Below are 19920 nucleotides of genomic sequence, written 5' to 3' on the forward strand. Positions count from 1 at the left end.
CTGTATCCTGTTTCTTCTGCAAGAACACAAATCAGTAAACTAGGAAATGTCTGGATGTTCATGGGTCTTGATGACTTATACAGAAGCCCTTCTACTCTTCCTCTAGCACAGGTGCTGCTGCTACCATGAGTTGGGCAGCAGATGACAGGCCTACAAAAAAGCTGCCCCAACCGTTCACTAGTCAGTCCCATTATGGTCAAGAGTTATTTTCCAGAGAGGCACTCTGGTGGCAGTAAGATTTGGGGAGGGGATGTTCTATGGCTGGCAGAAGAAAAGAAGGCTTTAAGTGGTTCAGGAAAGCAGGATAAAAAGTTGCCTCCAAAATGTGGCAGCAATGGTGCTTGGAACAATATAGCAATGGAACAGGCAGAGGCTGCCATACTAGAAAATACTTTTCCTTTCACTGCCGTAGAAAAGAGAGCTCTCACAACACAAAACTGATGGAACACTAACCATATCAACTATATAAAAACAAATGTGCATGTGGACAAAACCTAGAAGAAAAAAACCCCATGAAAAACAGTGTGTGAAGGGACACATTTGTTTAAAATTTACATAGTGAAAAAATTACAATCTCTTTTAAGGAAAAGAAAAACAGCGTTTGTATATAAAACCTCTCTTCACTTGCTAGGGCAGTGTCCCATGGCTGAGCTGATTTAATTCTGCTGAGGATCAGTTTCCACTCCTCTGGCTCAGCAGCCTGTATGCTGTATCAGTGCCCTGTCTGCACAGATAAAAGCTTTGTGAAGACAGCTTTGGATGGAGGACCAGAAGGTAAGGGTGTCATGTTGCTGCCTTCTGGCTATAGCTGCAGAGCAGGGCTGGAGACTATTCCCTAAGGATGCCAGCCCCAACCCAAATCTATTTTCTAATTCCAGCTGATTTTTTTTTTATTTAAAGTCTATCTCTGTAACTTTTAAGATTTCCATCTTTATTTTCTTCTAAAATAGTACTCTAGTATCTTGTAAAACATGGTAAGGTTTGGGAGATATTATGTAAAACAAAGGCAATTTTATTACTACCGCACTTCTCAGAGACTATATTCTAAACTGCACTGAGAGTCTCCAAGAGGGGACTCTATTAAACATTTCTAAAACTTTGGGTATAACATACCTTCTTCCTGGAACATTTTCTAAGTGTCCCCAAAAACCCACTTTGGTATGCACTATTTTTAAAAACTGCCTTTTATGTTAGACTTCCAAAATTATCTATACCTTTCCTCTTACCACTCATTTTTAGTATCTGTTATTTCTTATTTTTTCTTAATGGATAGCTTTTCCTTTAACCTTTTATTTTTATGTTCTTAAATTCTTATCTGATGGCTGACTTTCAGCCTTTTATCTTGCTTTACATCTCACTTATTTTTACCATATTAAAAAAACCTCTTGACTGATCTTTACTGTTGATTTCAGTTTCTTATCTTTGTTTATTTTAAGTCTCATCAGTTTTACTTTTTGTGCCCTTTTTTACCACTGGGTTTTAAAAAACTTTTAAACTTTATTCCAATCTCCTCAAAGTTCTCCATTTTTAGCTTTAAGTGTTAATTTCTTAATACTCTTTTAATAACCCTGTATTAAACATCTTTCCTTTTTTCCTGCATGTTTGGCTTATTTTATAATATTTTATAATGCACTGTTGAATGAACACAAACAGGGCAAAGAGCTAAAGAAAAGAGAGGGACTGTCTCTTCTCACAGCCCCTTACCCTCACACTGATTGCTGCTTTTCTGGGCCCCCTGATGCAGGAGTAACATTTTTCACAAGGACTGATGAAATACATATATGAGGTACTCAAAAAGAAATTAGCTTTATCAAGTCCCATGGGGGAAAAAATTATTCTTCTTAGGATTAGAACTGCTTTTTAACAATAAAATATTAGTTTCCATGTATTTGAGAAGGAGCAACATGAAGGCAGCTTCATTATTTCTCATCCTGAAAAATGATCTGGGGGCACATCATAAAGCTGGGTAGGCTGCATGCAGTTGTTGGGATGTTTGGAGTCATCTTTGGGGGCTTTTCCCTCAATGCTTACTTCCCATTAATTTCCAAGACCTGCTCGAGCTGCATTAAAAATACAGGCAATCAGGGGGCACTACGGGGCTCAGTCGGTTAAGCATCTGCCTTCGGCTCAGGTCATGATCTTGGGGTTCTGGGATCTAGCCCTACGTCAGGCTCCCTGCTCAGCAGGGGAATCTGCTTCTCCCTCTCCCCCCCACTGCTTGTGCGCATGCTGTTTCTCTCTCTCTCAAATAAATAAAATCATTAAAAAAAAAAAAAATACAGGCATTCATCTCTAGCCTAGACTTTGACAAGAGCCATTTCACAATCCCTCCATTTTGGGTATATTTTCTCTTTATTCATCCTTCAAACTGTGACTAGATTCAGTTTCCTAATATTTAGTGTTGGTCATGTTGGTCCACCACTAATTCACTACCACCTTCCCCCCAAATTTTCCTTTTCATGCATCAGTGGACAGTACCATCCACAGTTATGGCTTCAACATTATAATTGATTACTTCCCTCCCCTCTTCCCATCCAGCAGCAAATCCATTCCCTGGCCTTTTCTCCTGTAGGTTTTAAGTATCTCTAATATGTCCATCTACTTCTCCCTACCTACACTGCCACTACCTGAGACCAAAGCCACGACCATTTCTCACCCAGATTACTACCAACAATCTTGTAACTAATGTCTCTGCTTCTCCTCTATCTCCCCCCAGGCTAGGGCCAAAGCGAACTCTTCCTGAAATACCAATCCTATCTGAGCCCCCATTTAAAATCCTACAAAGTCTTCCTTATTACCTTCAAGATGAAGTCCAAATTCCTTAATATGACCAAAAAAGGTCCCTTGTGTGAGGTATCAGTTTACTTTCTTAGTCCCATCACTGTCATTCTTACCTCTAGGCCTTTGTACAAGCTGTTCCCTCTGTCTGAAGTCCTCTGCCTACCCATCCCTGCCCCTGTCCTCACTTCACCTCACCATCAGGTTTTAGTTTAAATGTCACTTCCTCCAAGAAATCTTCCTTTAACTCTGGGGATCTACCTATATGCACTTTATAGCACCCTGTTCTTTATCTTGACCTAAAACTAAAATTAAGTGTACTGTAAGAGACATGTTTGTTTTCTTATCTTTCTCCCACTCTGGACTGAAAACATCCAGAGGACACAAACTGTCTTTCTCACTTAAAGATCCCCAGTGCCTGTAAAAGGCTTGGTGATAGCAGATGTTCAATAAATACTGAGTAACTGAACAAATAGCTTAAATAGCTTCTTTCCTCTGACTAAAAAAGTCCTGGTGATCAAGACCTGCTTGATCTGGCCTCAAACTACCTGTCTAGCTTTTCCTCCCATTACTTCTGTTTCATTTCCTTTATGGAATAATTATACTGTATTACCAACTGAAATTTAAACATGCCCTTTCTTACCTCAGTAACTGTTCCCTCCTGAAATCATCTTTCAGTTGAATTTGAACCTAGTTTTTAACAAAGAAACAAAAATGAAGCTTACCTGATTCCTTCTAACCCATAACCTCCCCTTCCTCTGATGAAATAAACATTACATTTATAACTCTTATGAATGATAGTGCCCTGTACAATAGCTACGTATGAACTTAATCTTAATTCCCCCTTAAAACATTCTTAAATTTTTTAGAAACAAGTACAGTTGATCCTTATTTGAGGATTCTGTATTTGAGTTTGCTCACTAAAATGTTTTTGTTAACACTAAAATCAATATTCACAGCACTTTCATGGTCATTTGTGAACATGAGCAGAGCAGTGAAAAATTTGAGTCATCTGTTGTGCACATTTCCAGGTGAGGTCAAAAAGGTTATGCTCTGCCTGTTTTAGTTCTCATACTGTAAACAAGTATCCTTTTCCCGGTCTATGCAATGACATGATTTTTCACATCTTTGTGCTTTTTGTTGGTGATTTCACTGTTTAAATGATCTTCAAGCCTGGTGCTAAGGTGCTGTCTATAGAGTTCCTAAATGTAAGAAGGCTGTAATGTGCCTTACAGAGAAAATACCTGTGTCAGGTAAGCTTTGTTCAGGCATGAGGTATAGTGTGGTTGGCCCTGAGCTCAGCGTCACTAAATCAACAATATATGTAATAAATGTGTTCATATAGAAATAGACACAAAACATGGTTATGCATTGATTGGATGATGAAAATGTGAACAGAGGCGCACAGGAGCCTAACCCGGGAACAATGGTTCAGTATTTGCTAATTCAGTGTTTGTGGTGACTCTGTAGAACCTGTGCACCTCAAATAACAAGAAATGACTGTACCGTATATTATGCATTTTTATTTCCCTCTCAGTATCTAACCATGAATGCCTCACATAAAATAGGTATTTAATAACTGACCAGTGAATATATAAATGGAATCCACAATCTCTTGGTAACAGAGAGGGGAATGTAGGACAAACTGAGATTAAGATATAAATAGAGGGGGCTAAAATAAATATCCCCTGACCAACAAATATACAGAGAATGACATGGGAAATATTACCTTCATGAAATTTTTTTCAAAAGGCTATTATGGCAGGGAGCGGGGGGTAAACCTGGCTGGCTCAGTCAGTAGAACATGTGACTCTTGATCTCAGATTCTTGAGTTCAAGCCCCACATTGGGCATGGAGCCTACTTAAAATAAAAGGGGAAAAAGGCTCTCCTGTTTCAATCTGAGGTCTTTTGAAGGCACGGCCAGAAAGACTTGTTAATTTGCTATATCCCCTAAAATTAGCTTACTGACCCCTAACAAAAACTTAAAAAGTTAAGACACATGTTGGCACAAGAATTCTATGTCCACAGAAACATGTGAAGAGTTAAAACACCGAAATCTAAGGTTAAAAAATACTTCAAAAACTTTAAACCCCCTACCCGTGCTCAGTGTCAACTATGGATTAGGGAGCCATCAAAGGTTTCCCCTCTACAGATGCTGTTAATTCTTACACAAGCAGCCCTGCTTGCATGGCACCTTGTTAACCGAAACTTGTACATACTAGTACCATGCCTTCACTTTGCACAATCTGTTACCGCAGAAGAGCTGTGCAAACGACTCTGCACAGCAGTAATTCTCATGTATTCTTTCCCAAGTAGGCAAACAGAACAGACTGAGCACATTTTATTGCCCACTTCACATTTTATTCCATAAGATGGCCTTATTTATTGGTTTTTAAACACTTAACTTACCTAACTCTATGGGCCAGGCAATGTTCTAAGCCCTTTACAAACAATTCATCTAATCAACTTTATGAGGCAAGTACTACTATTATTCCCATTTTACAGATGAGGAAACTGAGGCACAAAGAGGTTAAATATCTTGCTCAAGGCCATACAATTATTAAGTGGTATGCTTAGGATTTCAACTTAGGTAGTCTGAATCCAGAGATAAAGGTTCCGGGCTTTTGCTCCTAACCACTTATGTTATAATCACAATTTTAACCACTGCCCCTTTCTACTTGTCCCCTCTCTGATCCATTATCCAACTGAGCACCAAGAATAGCTACATCAGTGGAATCATTTCACTCCCTTGCTTATTGAAATTCCTCACCAGCTTCTTACTACACTTAGAATAAATCCAAACTCCATGCAGTGGCCAAACATTCCCTGAGGAAACATCAGCTAACCTTAAATTGAGGAATAACCTTAGCACAGAAATAAAATAACTGGCCTATAATCTTCAAAAATGCCAAAGTTATGAAAGACAAAGAAAGGTTAAGGAACACTTCCTTAAAGGAGACTAAAGAGTCATTACAATTAAATACATGATCCTTGACAGAAGCCTACACTGGAATGAGACGACTAACACAACTGGAATATGGACTACAGAGAGATAAAATTATTGTTTCAATGTTAAATTTCCTGAATCTGATACCCATATTATGGTCATGTAGGAGAATCATCTCTGTTCTTAGGAAATGTACACTAAAGTTTTGAGGCAAAGGTGGTATGTAATCTACTTTTAAACATACCAGAAAAGTATGTGAGAGTGTGTGTGTATGTAGACAAAATGGAAGAGGAAGAAAAGAGAGAATTTAAAGCAAATACGGCAAAATCTTAAAAATTGGTGAATCAGGGGGCGCCTGGGTGGCTCAGCTGGTTAAGCGACTGCCTTCGACCCAGGTCATGATCCTGGAGTCCCGGGATCGAGTCCTCATCGGGCTCCCTGCTTGGCAGGGAGTCTGCTTCTCCCTCTGACCCTCTCCACTCTCATGTGCTCTCTCTCGTTCTCTCTCTCTCAAATAAATAAATAAAATCTTAAAAAAAAAAATTGGTGAATCAGGATAAAGGATATACAGGTGTTTCCCTTACTATTCTTAGAATTTTAATTTCAGAATAAAAAGTTATTTAAAAATTTGCCTAACTGCACAATATTGTGAATGTATTAAATGCCACTGAATTCAGCACTTTAAAATGGTTAATGTTATATGATTCTTACCTCAATATATATATTGTTTTAATTTATCTCTCTAGGTAACATACATAACTTGGAACAAAGTTAAACTTCATGAAAATGGTTGGGTTTATTACCTTTTCATTTTGAGCTATCATTTTCTTGATTCTACAATTTGGAGAACAATTTATTTCAGTCCTGACCTAGACAATGACTAGCTTTTTCAAGTGCAATCATTCTTCCATTAAAGCACTGAAGAGTTTAGATGCAGAGTGAACATTATGCTTTCAGATACAGAATGCGTAAGTTAAATGTTAAAGTTTATCGGAGTTAAAACACATAATGAAACAGGCTAACCTGATTTTTATAATTAATGTCATTTTATATTTAACTTACAGTAAAAGGAAAAATTAGTAATATAAAGTATGCATATTTTATCCTTTTGGTACACCAAACACCACATCTCCTTTTCCAAACCATGTTAGCATGTCAAGCAGTCTTAAGTACTTATACGAGTGAAAAATCCTAATGGTTAAACATTTTACTCAACTAATAAACAGGCCAAAAACACCCTCAATGAAGCTCTTTGGACTGTTCTAGTTCCAAAGTTTCCATGTAACACAGTAACCTATTACCATATTTAATGACAATAAAAGCTAGCAAAATGTTATATTTAGATACAATAGTGATAGACTATTTATGACTCTAAGTAACTAGGACACCCATTCCCACTTGCTAGAAAAACTTTTCGTAAAATATTTAGCATAAAATATTTATTTGAAAGTTGTTTTGGAAATACCAGTCATTACAAATTCAACCGTATATCCTGTGGTACACATCATCAATTCAAGTACAAGTTCTTCAAGTGCAATTTCTAATAAATTTTAAAAGCCTAAGCTCCCAAGGTAATAAATTTTAAGTCTAGGCGTTCAAAGTCCCGTTTTTTTTTTAAGTATGGAATATTATTCCTATTCAACAACCAAAACCACTCCTACTCTGTACTTAAAAGCAGCTTTAGACAATCTTTCGCTACTGATGGCAGTTGTTTAAGGCTTCTTGCACAGGTTAGTTAGTAAATCAAATTTTTGTTTCATAAAGAAAGGACAGTGTGATGTTTTTCTTGTCAGGAGGTATCATATGTTAAACTGGTTTCACAAAAAGATCAAATATCCATGGTATTAAAAAAATAAGTATAGTGTTAATTTTATTTGCACTACAGACCCCAATTCTAGTTTGTACAGGTATGGATAAAATAGCCACTAAAATAATTTTAATAGTAAAAATTTTACTGTTAAGGGGCTTTAAAAGTTTATTTAAAAATTTCTGCCAACTTTTAAATTTCTATTAATTAGAACTAATCTAAGGAATAAAAGTCTTTGTTCAACTCTATCTTTTAATTTTGGGTTACTGCTTCTTAAAGCTGTCTCACAATGACGAAACTAAATAAACAAAACAAAAGCAATGAAGAAGAATTTATTGAGAACATGGTGATAACATTTCCATAATATATTAACTCATTTAATTCTCTTAACAGTCCTGGAAGGTAGACTTTATCCCATTTTATACAGCAAAAATGGACAGAATCTTAATTTATCAAGTCTCCCTTCTAATTACCCCTTCCACCTCTCATTTAAAGATTTTATTTGAGAGAGAGAGGGAAAGAGAGAATCTCAAGCAGACTCCCCACTGAGCGTGGAGCTCAAAGGAGAGGTGTTCTCAGGTGCCCTACCACCCTCATTTAAAAATAAAATTGAAATCCAAAGAAATTTGCTCAGCTTGAACATACTCATGACCAGTACCTTTTTAAATATGTGGTACCCTATTTAAAATACCCTATTAAGGTAATTTTATTAAATGTATTACCTGACTCCTCAGGAAAAAATCTAAAAGGAAGTTCTGAAATTAGTTAACCTTAGAAAAATAGTTTCATACTCTTCTAAGAGAATAATAAACTGATGAAAAATTCTGCACTGGGACATGTGAAAATTACATCTTTGTAGACACAAATGCTTGATATTGTACAGTGTGATTACAAGACTGATTCTTTTCATTTCTATCTGATTAAGTTCAGAAACATTACTAAATATCAAACACTAACCAAAGTATGTAACTAAAAATCCTATCAACAAAGCTAAAATGAGAAATTCTGCACCTACTTCAATAGTGATAAGTTTGTAAAACTACCTCTATATGAAGTTGAATATTTGATATTTTGTTTAAAGTTTTTCATTTTTCACCCTTGATTGATTAAACTTAGATTTATCCAAATGTATTTCCAAATCCTAAAAACTAGACTCAACTTTTCTGACATGTAAGAAATTACTTCCAGAACCCCACCACCAAAATTTTCAAACCTCTATAATTATTTCCCCTCAAAACTATAAAAAACCCCAAATATCTATACTTCAAGTTATTTAATTTGTACTATTTGATTGGAGTAGGAAGGACACTTCCTTTTGCAATGGAACATCTTCTCAGACAGTATTCACTGATGCCATCCTATGCTTGGAACCATTTGGGAGCAGGTTCTTATCAGTGAGTCTACATTGTTATTTGACCGGTTTCAGATTTTGCACTTCATGTTTGATATCTTATTCAGCCTCATCTTCCTTTCAGGCAAATATACTTAAAAAAAAAAAAAAAAGTATCTCAGGATGTATCTCTTTCATGAAGCTTTTGCTATCTTGTTCTTTTTATTCTCTAAATTCCAACAGTATTTATACATCCTGTACCCCAAATTCAGATATCATACCATCTTGTATTATTCTCTATTTCTTTTTCATATGCTTTTCATGTATATCTGCCTGATAGATCATATGCTGCCACTGGAACCATAAGGTCTCTCTCTCATCCTATAGTACTCCACAGGGCTCTTGGCAGATATTTAATGACCACTCAGTGAAGGATCTTTATAAAGGACGGCCAAATTAATAAGGGTATCAGTAATGTATTTTCAGTTACTGCATAACATTTAAATACAACCTATGCCAAAAACATAGTACTTGGATAAGTATATAATGGACTACGGAATATATTCCTAAACGCTCAATCTAAAGAAAAATTGCGAAAAGGTGGGCATAAATCACAGATTAATACAACATAGTACTACAGACACAGCAAAGACCACAATCTAAAGATCAAAGGATTATGTGAAACTTATTAAAGCTGTGGAAGCTGGTTAGACTACTAATTCTGAAGCGCATAATATAGTTCAAAAATGTTAACACTTTCTAGGATTAAGTAGTGAGCACCTTCACTACAATAGCTAAGATTTTCTTTTGCACCTACACCTACATCTGTTTGCTTCCCTTCTGTTGAGGGGCATCCAACTTACAGACATTATTCAAAGGACTGCAAGAGTCCAGAAAGTTTTTCTTTTATGACAGGTACATACAGGGGAAAAAACTCACTGATTTTGGTTCAGAAACTTAAGAATTGTATATTTCTTTCAAAGTAATTTTTAATTAGTATAAGGTATACACTGGTAACTCACCCTTATTATAGTAAAATAAAGCATTTTTAAAAAATAATGTCTTGTTAAAGTTAGCAAAAAATGTTAAATATATGTCCTGAAAACAGACATCTAGATTTAAATATAGACTCTATTTTCTAGATGTGTTTCTTTGGGCAAGTGCCTGGACTTCTCTGTGGCCCATTTCCTCAGCAATAAATTGAAGATGATAATAATGTTGTTACAATTGTTCTTGGCATATGGCAAATGTTAAATAACTATCAGCTTTTATTAAAAATATCTGGACTTAGAAGATTTCCTCAGTAATATTTACTGGCTTATTAAATTTAATATATTCAAAAATATTTATTGAGCACCTACTCTATGTCATACACTGTTCTAAGAATTAGTAATACAGCAGTAAACAAGACAAAGTCCCTCCCTTTAAGGAGTTTAATCCTAGAGGTAGCAGAAGAATACATGTAAATAAAGGAAGTAGAGGGGAAAAGAGATGTAGGTGAATGCATGCTATTTTATATAGGGAGGAAACAGTGGTGGAAGATGAGGTCATAGGGGGCAGCAGAGAGGCAGATCAAGTTCAGGCTGGGAGCCAGTGAGATGAGAAGTGACTGAGGAGAGCTCTGAGCCAGATCTGATTTAGTATTTTTAAAGAATCACTAGGGCTATGTGGAAAGCAGGGTATAGGGTTAAAATTTTTATTTGGCTTCACAGGAAGTGAGCCACACTTCAAAAGCCCATTCAATACCAAACTTATAAATATAAGCCAAACACATTAAACTAAGTATTATTTAACCATTGTGGTTTAATTACAAATAAAAACAGTTTTAATCATACAACCTTAAGATGAATATGAGAAAAATCAATAGAAAAAAACCCTCAGCATATTTATTTGCACTGTTCTTTAATGATTTGCTAAAAATACATGAAAACAAATAGCAAGACAAACAAGAAATTGAATTTTCAGTGCCATGTATTTTTTCTATTTAAAAAATTTAAGGCTGGGCGCCTGGGTGGCTCAGATGGTTAAGCGTCTACCTTCGGCTCAGGTCATGATCCCAGGGTTCTGGGATCGAGTCCCACATCGGGCTCCCGGCTCAGCAGGGAGCCTGCTTCTCCCTCTGACCCTCTCCCCTCTCATGCTGTTTCGCTCTCGCTCGCTCTCTAAAAAATAAATAAAATCTTTAAAAAAAAAAAAAAATTTAAGGCTATCTAGATGAGAATTTTTTTTTAAAGATTTTTATTCATTTGAGAGAGAGAGTGCACACGCATGAGCCAGGGGAGGGTAGAGGGAGAGGGAGAAGCAGACTCCCCACTGAGCAGGGAGGCCAACGAAGCTTGATCCCAGGACCCTGAGATCATTACCTGAGCTGAAGGCAGACACATAACCGGAATAAGCCACCCAGGTGTGCCTAGGTGAGAATTTTTGAGTGAAACATTTCAAAAGCATACATACACATTTACCATGTAGTGGTGAATTTATGTGGAAGCTAAAATTATTTACATTTGAATTATGTAGAACCTATTCTCCTAAGAATTTAGAAACTAAACAAAATTCACATGTCAAAAGACATTCTAATTGGCAAACTGTACTCTCCTTAAGTACAAATCATGCCTCTTGTTGCACATTAACAAAATTACTCATATCTAATAGTTCATTAGCTAAATCTATCCATGAGTTATAAATAGCTATAAATTGGTTCAACATGGGAATACATTATGTTCTTTTACCTGTATTTAATTTTCAGGCCAAAGAGCTCTGGTAAGCCAAAAAAATTTCTTGCCAACTTAGGAGCATGGACTGAATAATTGGAAAGCCCTTTCTGCGATGTGCTTTCCTTGTATATATTGCTCATCTATTGTCAGAGATCACAAATTTGATATATTTTAGAGGTTTCTTTTTCTTGATACTATTCGGTTTCTTTAAGAATAAACCATCAACTTCAATTTCCCTTCAAAAAATAAATCATTTTACATTTTAGGAGGAAAGTTTACATTAGCCCTATCTTTAAAACCTTGAGAAAATACAAAACAAACTGAAGAAAAACTAGCAGATGGAAATTACAATATGTCTTCCCAAAGACTCTCTTCCCCAACATGTCTTTTTAAAGAATTACTTCTGTAATATGCTTCACAATATTAAAATAAAAGCATTTATAACTTGGTGCAAACAACACACGGCACATGTAGTACAGATACTTATATGAGTTTTCCTTTATGTAGGTTAAGCTGTCCGTTCAGATGAAGAGCTTTATGAAAGAGTGCCCACTGAAAATAATGATTCATGGATTAAGATACAGTTCTTACATACTTGTAAATAATGTAGTCTGATAACAATATTTCCTTTATTCTTTTAAACACTATATTCTTTTGATTTTTTCTGTTATAAATTATTTTCTGTATTAAAGACTACATAATAACAATAGGCATTTCAAGAGTTTATTTTATGTCAGATAATACGCTAAGTGTTTCACATTAATTTAATCCTCACAAGAACCCTGTAAAATAAATATCATCTCCACTTCCTAGGTAGAAAAATGTAGAGATACTGTTCCAATGCCCAAGACCACTGCTTCTTAGTAGTGGACCCAGGATTTTAATCCAGTTCTGATCTCTAAACCAAACTGCTTCACAGATCCATTAAATATCACCTGGAGGTATAGTAGGATTATGTGTTTTGCTAGCAAATTACTATAAAAACAGATGGATGGACAAACACACATAAGTAGACAAAACAAGGAAAGCTTATGAAATGACACCTTAAAAAAGCATAAAAGAATAAACAGTTAAATATGTTGTCCCAGAATATTAAGTAATGTCAGCTGAGGCTAAAAGGAGTTAACTCATTGTATATAAGAGCTATTACAAATACTAAAAAAATGTACTTTTTAATAGCTAGATATATCTTAATATGAAAGATAAAACAGTAAAATTTCTTTAAGATTAAGATGTTATTTAAGCTGCCTATACTCTTTCTTTCTTCTTAAAAGAAATATTAAGTAAACATTAGAAATAAGTAAGAAAATAATACGAGAGCACAGAAAAAGTTTCAACTGTGGAGCCATACTGTAAAAACGAGGAGTACTAGTAAGTGGTATTTAAAATTTTAAAAAAGCCAAGTACTTTTAGTGGATATATCAGTAAACAGATGAAAAACTACTTGTAAACTAACACCAGGGCACAGAAAGACGTAAGAGGCAACTAAGTGATTTTTAAAAGCATTCTGACACTAGTACTAAATAGGCTAATTTAAACTACAGAAATGCTGGCAGAAGATAAATTAAACTCTTCTTTGGAATTAAATTCTTAGTATCCTCTTATAACAACTTACTAGAAGAGAAGGAGGATAATTAATTATTTCAGGAATAACAATTATCTGTAATTGGTTCCCAAAAAGATGATATGGGAAGACTAAAAAGCTGACAATCATGTTTGCTTTCAAATTCTAAGAAGCACACGGAACAGAGATTTATTGGTAGGATAGGGAAAATAAGGGGGAAACCATCTGCAGACTAAAAGGCAAAACTGATGATGAGTTCAAATTGTAGCATATTTGTAATGTCAAGTTTCTTGAAGGCAGGTATTATACTTTTCAAATTCAGAAAATACAGTACTACGCCAAAAAAATAATAAATGTATTATCTGTTGAAATAACAGAATGAACTATTTTCTATAAAAGCCAAAAGTTCTCCCTCTGGGGTCAAGACTAGAACAGTAGTTTCTGTAGCTCTATTACATGAGCTAAACATGTAGGAGCTAAAAATGCATGTAACACCAACAAAAATTAACTTATGGGGGAAAATGCAAGCTATGCTTAAGAAAATAACCTAAAACGGACTATCTACAGCAGTTACCTTTCTATAGGAGTTAGCCAGCACTATATGAATCACTATCATAAAAAGAGTAAGGACCACTAATGAAATAGATTTACCATTACTACTACTCCCTGAGATCAAAGAGAAGGATTAGCTGGGCTTGAATAATAAGCAGCAGTTGCGATCTACTACTATCATGTCACTTTCACTACATTTCCAAAATTTGGAGGAAAAAAAGACCAGAACTGCAGCAACTTTCAATTTATACCATGTATGGGATGACAAAATATAAAAGTACCCAATTTTATTACAAGAAGACAGGTCACACAATAGTGGTCAAGCTAGTCCTAGTTGGTAAGAGTGGTGCCACTTATCCTTTCCTGCCACCGCTGTCTTTTATGCAACTTGAGCACAAGTGGGAGGAAACTGGTCCTCTAAGCTCTGGCTGGCCTATGACTTTATCTGCTTTTCCTCAGTGTTCTGCAAAACAAGCCATTTAATACTACCAGTAGGTGCAACAACTGTGGAAAATACCTCCTCACTCTCCGGGTCTTCAAATTCTCAAAAGCCAATATTTGAAATACATCATTATACTTCAGAATTGCCACCATACTTGATCTAACTGTAGCTCCAGGGAACACATTCTGAAAAAGTACATTTTTCTTTCTGAAGTAAACCTCATTGGGCAGGGATATACGCTAAATAAAGTCCTAGTTCTCCTAAGTCATAGGTTGCACTTATTTACTGCATAAAGCATTTAAATATAACATTTATTGATTACCACTTAAAAAAAAATTCCCTTTTCAGCCGAAACTGTCTCTGGAGGACAATGACGTTCCAAAATTTATCTGCTGTTGTGAAATACTAGTTCCATTTCTTTCCCGCTGATGGAAATTCATGTCTCCAAAGAGCCAGTGAAGTTGGAAACAGTCTTTCTCTACCCCAGCCCCTCATTTTACAGATAAGTAATCTATAATCTGGACATTTATATGATTCTCTCTAAAATTAGACACCTGGCTAGCTTAAAAGGCAGTATCAGAATCTGAACCGTCTCCAAAACCCCTAACTAGTGCACTTAACCCAAATTCTGTGAGGAATCCTTAATCACTTTGTCATTTCTTCAAGTTCCCTCAATACCTTATCCCCCTAATAATCAAAGTGTCCATTCTATGGATCTATTTTTCCTCCATTATGGCATTTTAAGGTGAAGAGTCTAACTGAACAGTGATACAGGTACTGGTTCTTATATATATATATTTTTTAAAGATTTTATTTATTTATTTGAGAGAGCGAGAATGAGAGAGAGTACATGAGATGGGGAAGGGTCAGAGGGAGAAGCAGACTCCCCGCCGAGCAGGGAGCCCGATGCGGGACTCGATCCCGGGACTCCAGGATCATGACCTGAGCCGAAGGCAGTCGCTTAACCAACTGAGCCACCCAGGCGCCCTGGTTCTTATATTTTGAGGGAAGAATTTCTTCTCTCCTGCCAGTGAAAGATGAAAATTAAATCCTGAGTATTCATCAGTAAAATAACCTCACATCTTAATGTCATGTGTCAGACACCCACAAAAGCTTTAAAAAGTCCTTGGTGGCAACATTCTTACATGTTCCTGAATAACTTGGTTCAAGTCTGCATTCTAAAGTGGGTAGTAAAAAGGAAGACAGAAGTTCTTTTTCAACAACAGTTGTTCCATTATGACTTGATAACTACTTCCGTGGCAAATTTAACCTGAACATTTGAAGATTAGAAACATAGGTGATAAAGGCAAACAATATGAACTGTACAAGAGCAGGAACATTGTCTTGATTTCCATCTCCTGAAAAATGTAGACAGCCGCTGCAAATTTGTATCACAAACTTAGTCCTCTAAGATAACAAGATGTTTCTTAGTGGTTTTCTCCTGCTGTTCTCTGACTTAGAAATAGTTTTGTAGAGACTTTTAGACTTTTAAAAACTATTTAAGCTGGTATCTAAGTCTCTGTATCATATATTAACAAAAACAACCAATGATCCAGTAGGGCATGCATGACACCCATGGAAAAAAAAAATAAAAAAAATAAAAAACAACTAATGAACCTGGATCTGGAAAAGAAGGATGATTTTATCTTCAAAAAGCAAAGGCCGGGGTGCCTGGGTGGCTCAGTTGGTTAAGAGACTGCCTTGGGCTCAGGTCATGATCCTGGAGTCCCTGGATCGAGTCCCGCATCGGGCTCCCTGCTCGGCGGGGAGCCTGCTTCTCCCTCTGACCCTCCCCCCTCTCATGTGCTCTCTCTCTCTCTCTCTCATTCTCTCTGGCTCAAATAAATAAATAAAATCTTTAAAAAAAAAAAAAAGCAAAGGCCGTATAAACAGCAAAATAAGCCCAAAATAAATGTCTGAGGGCTTAATCATCAAATGAATAATTGATAAAGGAAAATTATTAAAGCAAATCACTTTTCAAACATGGTGCTTCTCTTTTAATGTTTATCTCACTCTGATTGCAGAACATCTGCTACAGTTATCAAAAGTATTCTGATTTAAACATATCATGTTAAGGGCTTCATATGTAAAGCCTTTAGCCCTTAATCCTTACAACACTGTAAGGTAGGTATCTATTATTATTTTCACACTGCACTAAGAAAACTAGGGCACTTAAAGATTAAGTAACTTGCCAAGGTTAAACAGCTCGAACCCAGCTCTGCAGGTTCTGAAACCTATGTTTTTTAGACACTCTACTCCTTGGTAGCACAGAAAATTTGAAAATATGGTCAAACTCTTAAGTTCTATCTGATGCATTATCCAAGCCACTATAAATTGTGTGTGTGGTGTGTTTGTTTGTTTGGGTTTTTTTTTTTGGTGTCAAGAAAGACTCAATAGTTTGCCATCTACACTTCCTCATTTTAGGTTGGGTTGTTGTCACAAACGTTTTTGTTCACCACATATATTGCCTAATCACTAGAACCCAAAAGGAGTAAGACTGGTTAAATTCTTAAACTTTATTTCCTGCTGGCCTAGAAGAACTTACTTAACCACTGTTACGTCTGTTAAGTATTAAGGTTTTCTTAATGTAGTGAAACACTAAAGTTATCACTTAAGTCTTAAAGGGAATCATCTATGTTATTAGTCATTTTACCTGTCAGTGAAGTTAAGAGCAGATCAACAGGATATAAACCTGGGTTGTTTCCTTCTTTAGGGGAAATTTCTTAATGACTTGTTAATTAAACCAAATGGAACAACTGGCCCTCCCAAAATGAAGTGTAGTGGAAAAGGAAACAGAGGAAAAGAAGATTCACAGTAAGTTACGTGGTGATCTACTTTCACTAGTGTTAGGAAAGCAAAGGATGAATCTCCTCTTGAGTAACTTCAGTCTGACCACAATGGCCACTTGTTACACCTACCACCCACTCCAACACTTCGGGTTCATTAGGAATTAAAAGAAACCCAGTAAAGTACACAACCCGACCAGGCCTAAGGTCTCCGTACCACACCCTCAGGAACACAGAGGGTCAGTGCACTGCGTCCCTCACCCCCAAGTCTTCGCTGCTACCCTGGAAGCAAAGCCCACAGCCTGGGGCCAAGACAGTCCTTCGGCCAGGGCACTGACCCAGCTCCAGACAACCCCGCCCCCTCCCCTGACCAAAGGATCTATGCCTAGAGGAATGGAGGTAGGGGCAAGGTGAGAAAGGCCTGTACAGGAGAGGAAGGGGCTAACAGGATGTTCTGAAACGAGGAAGGGTCCCTTCTCAGCCTCGCCGGGCTGGACGAGCTCCGGGCCGGGGAGAGAGCCGGCCGCCGCCATGATGGGGTTGGCCGAGCCGGGGGGGGCGTGACGCGGGCGGCCCTGGGCGCGGGGCCAGCTCCCCTTCCCCCTTCCTCCCCTCCCTGCGTGGCCTCGGCCACAACTGACCCCCCGATACTCACGCTTTGTCCACCAGCTCCCGCACCTTCCACATGTTCAACATCGTTTCCGCGCGGGCCGAGACGCCGCCTCCCTCCCCTATTCCCCACGGACCCCGCGACACTTCCGCGCCGGGGCAGATCCAGGCCGGGATCGCCGCCGCCGCTGCCCGCCGCCACGAACTCCCCCAGTTAGGTCCTTCTCTGGCCACAGCCGAGGCGCCGCCGGTGACACGTCGAGACGCGGGGGCAGAGGCGCTGCGTGGAGCGGAAGTGCCCGACTTTCCGCCCGCTGCGCGCGCGGGGCACACCGGGACTTGTAGTTCTTTGCGCGCCTAGCGGACCAGTTAAACTGAGAGAGTTGGTGTGGTAAGTTTGTTACCATTTCTGTCAGATTTTCCCAGTTCTACGCACGCTTCCCCATGCCTCTGACCTTCGGAACCAGAAACTCTGGGTGATGGGGCCCAGCAATCTGTGCTTTAACGAATCCTCCGTGCCCAAGTATCAGAAGTACTAGTATAGGAGCTGGCTTCACTCAGACAAACTTTTCGAACGTAAAGTATTGCTTCTCCCCAGAAACAGTCCACAGCGTGCTAGGATTTTGAACCTTCAAATTGAAAGGATTTTCTTGTAAAATAAGTCTTGTTAAAGTACTACCCGAGAAAGTACAGAATAAATCATGTGGGAACAGTCCAGTAAAAAAGAGAAATAGAAAGTATTGCTATGTTATTAATAATGATTATACAGAAATGTTATTGCTATATGTATTTGCATTCCACATTGACAGAAGCATCACTGTGTTTGGTTCCAAATATATTTCCTTCTTAGGCCTGAATTTCCATACTGTAAATTGAAGAGGTTGTATTCTTAAACTTATTCCACTCTTATTCTATGAAACAGTGGTTTTATATTTAGACAGCTCTCTAATATCCTCCTTAGATACTTCATCGTAAAGCTCAGAAACTTAGTTCACACTCTATAGGAAACTAGAAAGACAACACTAGGACATGTCCAAGAACTTGGCAGGTTTATATTCTTAAGCATAGATATACACACACTGCATTCAGTGTTTTATTGTAATGTCTGCTGTCACTTCATTTTTCACTTACTCATTTTTAAGTTTGTTCATGTTAAAGCTGCAAGAAACCTTAAAATTCATTTGATCCAACTGCTTAAATTTTACAGTGCTTTTCATTCTGTAACTACTTAATGAGAATTATCTGTGTGCCAGGAGTAGGGAATACAGCTGGGAAAAAGAACGACACGGCCTCAGCTCTCTAGGATCTTAAAGGTCTTTGGAGCAAATATAATAGTCAAGGAAACATTTAAGATAATTGCAGATAGATAGTGGTTGAAGAAAACAGAAGATAATGTTATAGAGAATGATGTTAGAGGAAAATAACATTAGGGAGTATTTAGGGCCTCTTTGAGGACACTATATTTAAGTTAAATCTTGAATGATGAAAAGGAGATGGCCATAAAAAAAAAAAAGATCTGCAAGAAAAGAATATCTGGTGAAGAGGAAGACTGATTCACAAGGGAGAAGTGAGATTGATTGCTGTTAGTTGTGATGCCTGTTAACAATGATCCTAAATCAAGAACCCAGAACTTCTGACCCCCTAATTCCTCAGGTTAAGTCACCTTCACATTGCATCCACTTAATTACTGGAAGCATTTTTGAAAGTGTTTCAATACAGCTTTGGGATTAAGGCCTGAGAGAAGCAAGTTGAAAGAATTGCCAGAGAGAAAAGTATAAAAAGCAGAAATTGGGACAAAGCTCTCTCAAAGCTTTGTCAAGATAGGAGTGCTTGGGCAGACATAAAGTGAATTGGATTGGTGGGTGGGGAGAGGCAGGGAAAGATGAGAAGAGGTAGGTAGGGAAATGGGGCTTTCAAATGAGAAGTTTGTTTCCTGTAGAAAGGACTGTCCAGCCCGAGATTCAAAGGATGGACTGCGGCCAGAGGAGTTAAGAAAGAGAAACTACCTTGCATAAATAATAGCTCAGCAAGTTAACTTTCAAACAAGCAAGTCCAGGGTACACCTCAGAATGGGCCTGGCATAAAAATAACGACCTTCCCTGCCCTGGGCCTGTCTGTACATTCATAGCAATTCACAATCAGCATCAGCAGAATTACCTAGAGAGTACAATGTCACTATCTACTTTGCTTGTTTCAACACCAAGTTTGGAAGTGTCTAGACTTATTCCGGAGTTGTCACGCTGGGGACTTCTAGAATGTAACACCAAAAAACCTGCCCGTCTACCTTTGATTCAAGAGAGTCCCTAATGGACTCAGAAGAACCAGACAAGGAGAGTTTGTTAAAAAGTGGTCTCCAAAGACTAACCATTTGCATGTCAACAAACTGTTCC

General features: G+C 37.5%; 1 protein-coding gene across 3 annotated transcripts in view; it reads right to left on the bottom strand.

The window, feature by feature from the left end:
* CLINT1 (clathrin interactor 1) overlaps nt 1-17812 on the bottom strand; it is a 56535-nt gene extending 38723 nt beyond the window's left edge. For 2 of the 3 annotated variants that reach the window (XM_035013286.1, XM_035013302.1), the window contains exon 1: nt 17577-17812. In XM_035013286.1, the coding sequence (XP_034869177.1) occupies nt 17577-17617 (41 nt within the window). In that variant the 5' untranslated portion in view covers nt 17618-17812. The remainder of the gene's footprint in view (nt 1-17576) is intronic. The other variant, XM_035013294.1, reaches the window with a different exon arrangement.
* Between the last annotated feature and the right edge of the window lie 2108 nt (nt 17813-19920).

Source organism: Mirounga leonina, unplaced genomic scaffold, assembly GCF_011800145.1.
Source record: "Mirounga leonina isolate KUSES-001 unplaced genomic scaffold, KU_Mleo_1.0 Mir_104, whole genome shotgun sequence".
Lineage (NCBI taxonomy): Eukaryota > Metazoa > Chordata > Mammalia > Carnivora > Phocidae > Mirounga > Mirounga leonina.